The 7,813-nt window shown below is 43.7% G+C and overlaps 1 protein-coding gene across 3 annotated transcripts in view; it reads left to right on the top strand.

Annotated features, from left to right (window-relative positions):
• Positions 1–7,543, top strand: part of CHD1L (chromodomain helicase DNA binding protein 1 like) — a 30,717-nt gene extending 23,174 nt beyond the window's left edge. For 2 of the 3 annotated variants that reach the window (XM_019476217.2, XM_006261476.3), the window contains exons 15-23: positions 266–431; positions 2,005–2,150; positions 2,537–2,700; positions 3,458–3,666; positions 4,609–4,707; positions 5,426–5,496; positions 5,754–5,868; positions 6,182–6,290; positions 6,894–7,543. In XM_019476217.2, the coding sequence (XP_019331762.1) occupies positions 266–431; positions 2,005–2,150; positions 2,537–2,700; positions 3,458–3,666; positions 4,609–4,707; positions 5,426–5,496; positions 5,754–5,868; positions 6,182–6,290; positions 6,894–6,969 (1,155 nt within the window). In that variant the 3' untranslated portion in view covers positions 6,970–7,543. The other variant, XM_019476216.2, reaches the window with a different exon arrangement.
• The last annotated feature ends 270 nt before the right edge of the window (positions 7,544–7,813 follow it).

Here is a 7,813-nt window from a genome sequence, read left to right on the forward strand (position 1 = left end):
CTGTGAACTGTGTGACAGTGCACCTATTGTGCTAAATGGCTTTCATCACTATTATTGACGGGGGTGTCCAGTGATCTGGTGGATAGCTGGTGAAGAGAGAAAGGAGGATACCCCCTGTGCGAGCATAAATACTTTGTCAGGTGATATTAAGGATCTAATTCCCCCCTCCAGTATCCTATCAGCCTCTAAACTTAGAAACAGTATGCCTGGAATGGTATGAAAAGTGAGGGCAATAATGATGCATTTCTTCTTCTGTCTGTCCCAGCTGAGTGAAATCCTGAAGTTTGGTTTGGATAAATTGCTGTCCTCTGAGGGGAGCAATGTCCAGGAGGTGGACCTGGAAAACATTCTTGGAGAGACAAAAGAGGGAGCATGGATCACAGATATGGTGCTACCCAGCAAAGAAGAAAATGAGGAGCAAGATATGGGGAGTATGTTCAGTGATCTCAAGGTGCCCGGGACACCCAGCAGTCTAGTAACTGTTAGAGAAAGCATCAAGGAGATGCAGTGATATTCTGTGCAACTTTGCAGAGCAGAAAGATGGGTTTGTGACTGGGATTTTATTTCTGGCTATTCCATGGATTGGATTTGTGCCCTATGATCATTGCCTTTCTCTTTCCATGCCTCATTTCCCTGCCTAAAATGAGAACTATTTGCCTCATGGGGTAGGTAATGCCAAATTCAGTAATGTCTCTGAAAGGCTTTAAGCCTCTTGAAGGAAAGTCATTAGAGAAAGATAAAGTTATGCACTATTAATAAACTTTGTCTGCTTATAGACTTTAACCCCCCCCCCAAAACAGCACTTTTCCAGAAGTAGCATGTTAATTGGACCTGGCGCCACAGCGTCTGTATAGATTGGGCACTTCAGCAGGATTTTTTGACGCTTTTATCTAAAGCTGATTCAACGTCTGTAAGCAGCCTTTATTCCTTTCCGGAGAACTGTGTTAAGATGGCATTTAGGGTAGTGAGTCCATATCAGTAATATATGGCTAAGGAATATCATATAGGTTTCTTAACTGTTAAACCAAACTGTTGAATCAGGCAGAGCTATTGAACCACATGCTATAAGCACAGGATACTTAGTTAAGGCTACATTTGAAAGAAATCCATACATGTGAGGGTAACAAATGCAGACAGGGTACCCAGGCAACTTTTAATCTGCCCTGTTGCGATGCCAGTCAATATACATGCAGTTATGGGGCAGGCTTTTTAGCATTTGTGGTCCAAGAGTAGATGAAAATGAATTTTAAAGATATATTCCCCTGTAACACTAAGAGTGTTACTGCTGAAGGATACAGCACAAAGTTTGAATCTTTACTTAACAGAACTCAGCCTTAACAAGAGCTGTGGCCTCCATGATTCTGTAGACACAGGGCCAGATAGAATGGGCATTGTGTCTCATTCAGGGGTTGCCAGTTGCCAGTCGTTGGCACTCACCAGTGTTTCTCTTGTAAACTTAAGGAGGAAGTGTAATTGCTCAGATCCCACTGATGAGGAAAGGGCTGCCCTTACGAGCAGTCACTGTAGGTTGCCAGGGTTCCAGTTCATGCTTGGATAGCCCAAAACAAAAGGCTTGTCTTAACAGGGTTGACCAGGGGGCTGTATAGACAGAGTTGCACTGGCAAAACCCCTACTGGAGCAACTGTTTATTCTGGCCAGAGGTCTTTAGGAAAAGAGCTTTCTGCCATGTCTCTACCGTGCCTTTATAGCAATGTCAGCAAAAAGTGTGATCTTTCTTCTAAGCATGCTCCTAACCAACATAACAGAGAAAAAAATGTAATTGCAGGCTGGTATAAATTCTACTTGAAAGTTCCAACTTGCTATGGGTAAAGACAAGTACCTTGGCAGAGATTAGTTTTTTCTTGCCTCAGTGCAATACTTGCACTTTTCCTTGCAAAACTATCTCAGCAATAGCCCCTTTCCCTCTTAGAAATATCATTCATGTTACATTTGTTCTCACCACATACCCATTATTATATACTTTTATCTTTTTTTTTTTTTAAGATCATATGTATCTATATGAAGGCAAAGATTATTCGAAAGAACCTAGCAGGGGAGACCAGAAGGCATTTGACCAGCTGTTGGATCTTCAGAAAGCTGTTTTGGAAGAAACCAGTAAAGAAGGGAGAGCCCTCCGAAACACGGCAAACGTAAGATGAAAGAAATAGAAGCATGCAGGGCTGCAAATTATTCATGGAAAATGAGGCAGATGGATTGACTTTTATTTTATCTAAAACTTGCAGAGGAAATGCTTGAGGGCTCAGATGCAAACATCTTGAGGTTAACACTAGACTCTATGGACTGAATGACTCAGAAAGGTTGACAATGGATCAGATAGGTGTGCCTAGGATAGTGGTTCAAATTTGGTCATGGGATCAAAAGGCATTTTTAGAATCTGATGTCTCGGTGACCTGTTTGAAATAGGTTTGAGAGTGTGAGATGCTGCAGACAAGGATGAGATACCAGATACGATGGAACCTGATTAGAGTTTAAGATGAGAAGTGTGCATTTCTTTAAGATTCCCCTCCTCCTCCAGGTCCTTCTCATGGGTCTTCGGGAAGTGCCCGCCAAGAGGAAGCACGTGCTGAGCCCAGAGGAGCTGGAAGCCAGAAGGAGGAAGCGACAGGAGGCAGCAGCAAAGAGAACAAGGCTCATGGAGGAGAAGAAAAGGAAGAAAGCAGAAGCTGACCACAAGAAAAAGTAGGATTATGTTTTGCCTACCACAAAGCAGTGTGGGGTGTGTACTGGTGGGTGCTGGCTGGGTCAGGCTGACAGAAAAATGTCAGAAAGCTACAAGCACTGTTCACTCTTGCAGTTAACGGGGCATTCGAAGTGTGGGTTGATGGAAGAGATGAAATTGGTATGTTGGTAGTTTATGAACCATGGTGCATTTTGTTTTGGAGAGAGTGCTGAAATTGCAAGACAAGGAGATGCTGAAATACTTTTAGCCCAATAGTACCATGTATTCTTGTCCCTAACATCCAGCCTAACTTCTCTGGTACTTTTGATGTTATGGAGGGGGCAGAAACACATGAACTCTAAATATGCACAGACTTTTGGGGAGCTTGGAGTGAGAGCCCAATTTAGTTCAAATCAGTTTGGGTCTGTGTTTTGTGACTTGAGCCTGCATCTTAATTTCATCTCCATAATTCCTACTTATGCCCCCATGTACCATCCTGAACAGTTTCTTGCCCTCCTTTGAACTCACACCCTCCATGTTCTTGCAAGTATGCCATCACAAGAACCCCATCTCTCATTCTTAGCACCATAAATACCGGCGCTTCCAAATTCCATCCCAAATTTGGAGGAAGAGAGGGAGGGGAATTGTGACTCCAGATCTTATTCTGAGCGTTGTACCCTAAGAGCCTGCCTCCAGTGCATTGCAGTCGTAATTTAAAATGGAAGATAATTGGCCTTCTTTCTTGCATCTTCTTTGGTCTATCTCTCCTCATTGCAGGATGGCGTGGTGGGAGACAATTCATTACAGGTCCCCCTGCCTCCCCTCAGAGGAGAGTGACACAGAGGAGGAATTTAAGGAGGGAGAGGATAAACCAGACGTGGATTTGGATTACATAGACCCAGATCTGAATGCCATCAAGTACATGATGGGTGATGTTACCCACCCCAGAGCTGAAGAGGAGGATGCCATCGTTGTCCACTGCATAGGTAGGGGTGGCAAGAACAAGAACAGACTTCAGTAGTGGAGGGCTGAATTGTGCCTTCCAGCATGGCTGCTACATTGTTGAAGTGCAGCAGTGGGTGGGTGGTACTGGCTGGAAACCACCTGTCTATATGATGTAGATTAGGGCTGTGCGAAGCTTCTGTAGCCAATTCAATTCAGAGGAGATTCGGCCCAGTTTGGGGGCTGAATCTTCTAATCTGAATCGAATCAGGAGACCTATTAATCCCTCTGAATCGAATCGGAAGCCTCTGAATCGATTCAGAGATTTGGCCATGGACTGTACAGGCAGGCACTAGGCAGTGCTGGCGGGAGCAGCTGGGGAAGCAGCCAGACGAGTGCCAGCTTGAGCCGGTAGCCCTGGGAGAAGCTGCGGCTTGTCCAGCTGCTCCCCCTGCTGCCCCCCTGCCAGGACAAGGCAGGAAGTGCTGGCAGCCCGAGGAGAAGCTACGAGGGATAGGGGGAATGATCAGGAGCTGGGGGTTCAAACCGGGAACTGGGGAATCAAACTGGGAGCTGGGGGGAATGTTTGTAAGTGAGTAGAGTCCTGGTCTTGTCTGTCAGCAGATTTACTAAGGCCCAACCCCCCTTGAATCTCATTCAGAAAGTTTCCTTCTCTTCCAGTTGGCCTGGAAACAGACCTTTGAGGTTACACTTTGTTGATCATGCTGAAATCTGCACAAACTCCCCAGGTTCCTGAGCTGTCAAGCAAGGATTGTCTTCTAGGCTTACATTCTCTGTTTTCTGAGGCATGGGTGGACTTTGGTTCATCTTCCACAGTGGTTTCTAACAATACCCACGGTGCTGGGTGAGAGGGGGTCTGTTCCCAGCAGAGGTCATTATTTGCATGGACTTGTTCTGGAATGTGTTCTTCCAGACACAGCCCCCTAGTGTAAGATAAAGGAATCTAACTTGTAATTTTGCTGTAGATGATTCTGGCCGCTGGGGAAGAGGAGGCTTGTTTACAGCACTGGAGGTTCGTTCTGATCAGCCCAGGAAAATATACGAACTAGCAGGGAAGATGAAAGGTAAGAGAGAAAAGCCCAACCTTTGGCCCAGATCCTCAAAAACATTTAGTTACCTAACTCTTGTTAATTCCCACGGGAGTTAGGCACACCAAAGTGTTGGCAAATTGGGGACTTCCATACATGAAACTGGCAGTCTTTTCTTTGCACCTGGATCTTTCTGTGCCTAGCATCAGAAGGGATAATGCAGGAAAACCCTTTGCCCAGATTTCTGCGTTGGGGTCAAAGAATTCTCCATGGAAATCTGTCCTTTGTGATATATTCCCCAGGGAAATATCTGCTTCTTTAGTCAAGGGATTTCTTCTCGGCTTAAGACAGTATCCTAAGTCTGCAGTTCATATGCCTAAATGCTTTGAGAAGTAGGAGCTGGGCTTCATCTCACTGATCCACTTTGTGCGCCTATACAATCATAAATTTAAGCCATGTTAAATCGCTGATGAAGAACACATGCATCTTAATGGAGACTGAAAGAATTGTCAGGAAACAGAATACTACAAGAATAAATCCTTTGTTGAAAAATAATCAGTCTTTTTCTGTTTCACTACTCCATTTGAAGAAAATGATGGAGGATGGGGGAAGAGTTGACATGCCTATGTGACTGGTATCAAGGGCAATTGCATACAGGAGTGCAAAACAGCAGTGACACATTTATTGTTAGGCAGATTTACCATTGTTCTCTGTGGGATTTAATGTTTTATTCTGTTCTGGTTTTTTTGGACAGACCTGGCCTTGGGAGGAACCCTCTTATTCCCCATTGATGATAAAGTATCCAGAAATAAAGGACAGGACTTGGTAACTATAAAAAAACCCCTTTGATATTCTCCTAACTGAAATATTTTTGAAACAATGCAAAGTGGATGCTGTGTCTTCCTCAGAATAACCATAATCCCGAACAGAGTAGGACTGGGTTGAAAAAAAAAGATAAAAGACAGCAAAGAAACAAAGCGAGCGCGAGCATTTTTGGCCTATAAAGCAGTTAAAGCAGTTGTTTTCTAGCAGCTCTCTGTGTCTGTTGTCAACCTGTCTCCGTCTCATATTTTTTTCCCTAGTTGGCCCTGATTGTAGCACAGCACCGGGATTGCTCCAACAACTTGTCTGGCATTAAGCTGTCTGCTTTGGAAAAGGGCTTGAAGAAGATTTATTTAACAGCCAAGAAAAGGAATGGTAAGCATACGTACATCTACCCATACCATTAGCTGGGGATGTGCCGCAAGAACCACACATGAAATTCCACCTCAGGATTCTGGGCAGGGTCACAGAGGGGATGGTCTAACTGGCCTTTTCCATCTCATTTGCAGCTGTCACCTTGAAGAGAATGAGACACAGATTTATCCACTGGAAGTGGAACATTATGTTCCAAGGCAACTCTGCAGTCACTAGTGTAGCATTTATTCCACATCCTTTTTTTTAATGCATCAGGCTTCAAAGAACTTTTCCAATCTCTCTCTCTCTCTCTCTCTCACTCTCTCTCTGCCAGCAAGTGTCCATCTCCCACGTATTGGACATGCAACAAAGGGTTTTAACTGGTATGGTACTGAGCGGCTCATCCGAAAATATTTGGCTGTAAGGGGTATCCCCACTTATGTGTATCCTTTGAAGCGTATTTGACTTGGCTCAAAGTCAGAGTAACTTGTTTATACAAATCCAGGTTGTTCATTGAAAGATCTTGGTGGATCCAGTGTGGGTATCATCTGAAATCTAATTTTACACTCATTCAGATAGAATCCTGGGCACTCCAGGTGGTGATGATGCTGATGTTTGTCCATATGACTGCATGCATCTGTCAGTATGTGTTTGGACCAGTGCCTGGTCGTCTGCTAACAATCATTAGGCTGCTTGCAACATGCCAAGTTCATAGTGAAGTTTTAGGCTTTGACCAAACTGGCCCAGATGCCAACAAAATGAACAGATTAAGAAGAAAGCACAAGCATGCTTCATTGACCAGACCCAGTGCATTCCTCCCATTATTCAGCTGGCTCTCGAAAGCTTGCCAGGAATAGGAAGTGTTCAGACTGTTTCTGCCATTTCTCAGGGCAAAAATGCACCTGCTGTATACAGCCACAGTCAGCAATGTAGAGAGAGAGATTAAAACTTAGAAAATTGGCCAGTATAACCTCACCTTCCTTATTGATGCCATTGCTAGATGTTTTGCCTGAAATGTTGCAGTATTCCTTGACCATTTTCATTAGATACTACTTCCCAAGGAATAAGGCCTCTTCCTCCTTTTCACAACCATCTACATCTTCTGTGATCTCGAAGCCATGAAGACCCTGTGAATCACTGAGAAGTGGGTACAAAGAGCTCAAGACTTTTTCAAAATTGCGTATACAGCCAGCCTGTATTTAGGTAGCTTCTTTGAAGCGCATACAAAGCCACTGTGTGTCTTCATGTCACCTTACCTCTGTAGTTCTGAGTTTTTTATATTGCCAGTGGATGTGAGCTGGAAAATACTACTACAAAATTTAGTGGGTCTGGGATGCTGGCTTGGACCTGTCTCTAGTTTTTTTTAAGTTGGAAAATTTTAAACTTTCATGATAGCCCAATTATTAACCCTTGTTTTGAAGCAATAATTTTCCATTATTCCCAGGGTTTGCCGTGCAGTTGTGGCTTGACCTTTGTTCACAAACATCCTCTTTTGTTGCTTCATTGATTTTTGTTTCTTTGGTTGGTTGGTTTTTTGCTAACCTGTTACTGTGTGCTTGAGACAGAGGGGTTTGTATGTAAACTCCTCTGTGATGATAAGGAAGGCATGTGCAGTGAACACTCTGGGCACACATGATCTGGTTCCTAAAAAAAAATCAGGTTTTGATACTTGCTAAAATAAAGAGTTTAAGGTGGAGTTGGTAGCATAGTTGTATGCTTATAATCAAGCAGTTTCTTTCTAACCACCGCCTTTGGGAAAGACATACGATTCTGTCTGCATTTGAGATGGTCTTTGTGAAAGACACCTTTCCTTCTCCCTCAAACTGCTGCTTTGTGGTATACTTCTTGAATTGTTGCAGCTGTTGGGCAAACAAGGTTCTTGTTCCTATCTTTGGGGCTGACTGGAAGGCCCCTGGACCTTTGGATCCAATATATAACGGGTTTGAATGCAAAGTTATATTTTACT

Source organism: Alligator mississippiensis, chromosome 1 (assembly GCF_030867095.1).
Source record: "Alligator mississippiensis isolate rAllMis1 chromosome 1, rAllMis1, whole genome shotgun sequence".
Taxonomy (NCBI): domain Eukaryota; kingdom Metazoa; phylum Chordata; order Crocodylia; family Alligatoridae; genus Alligator; species Alligator mississippiensis.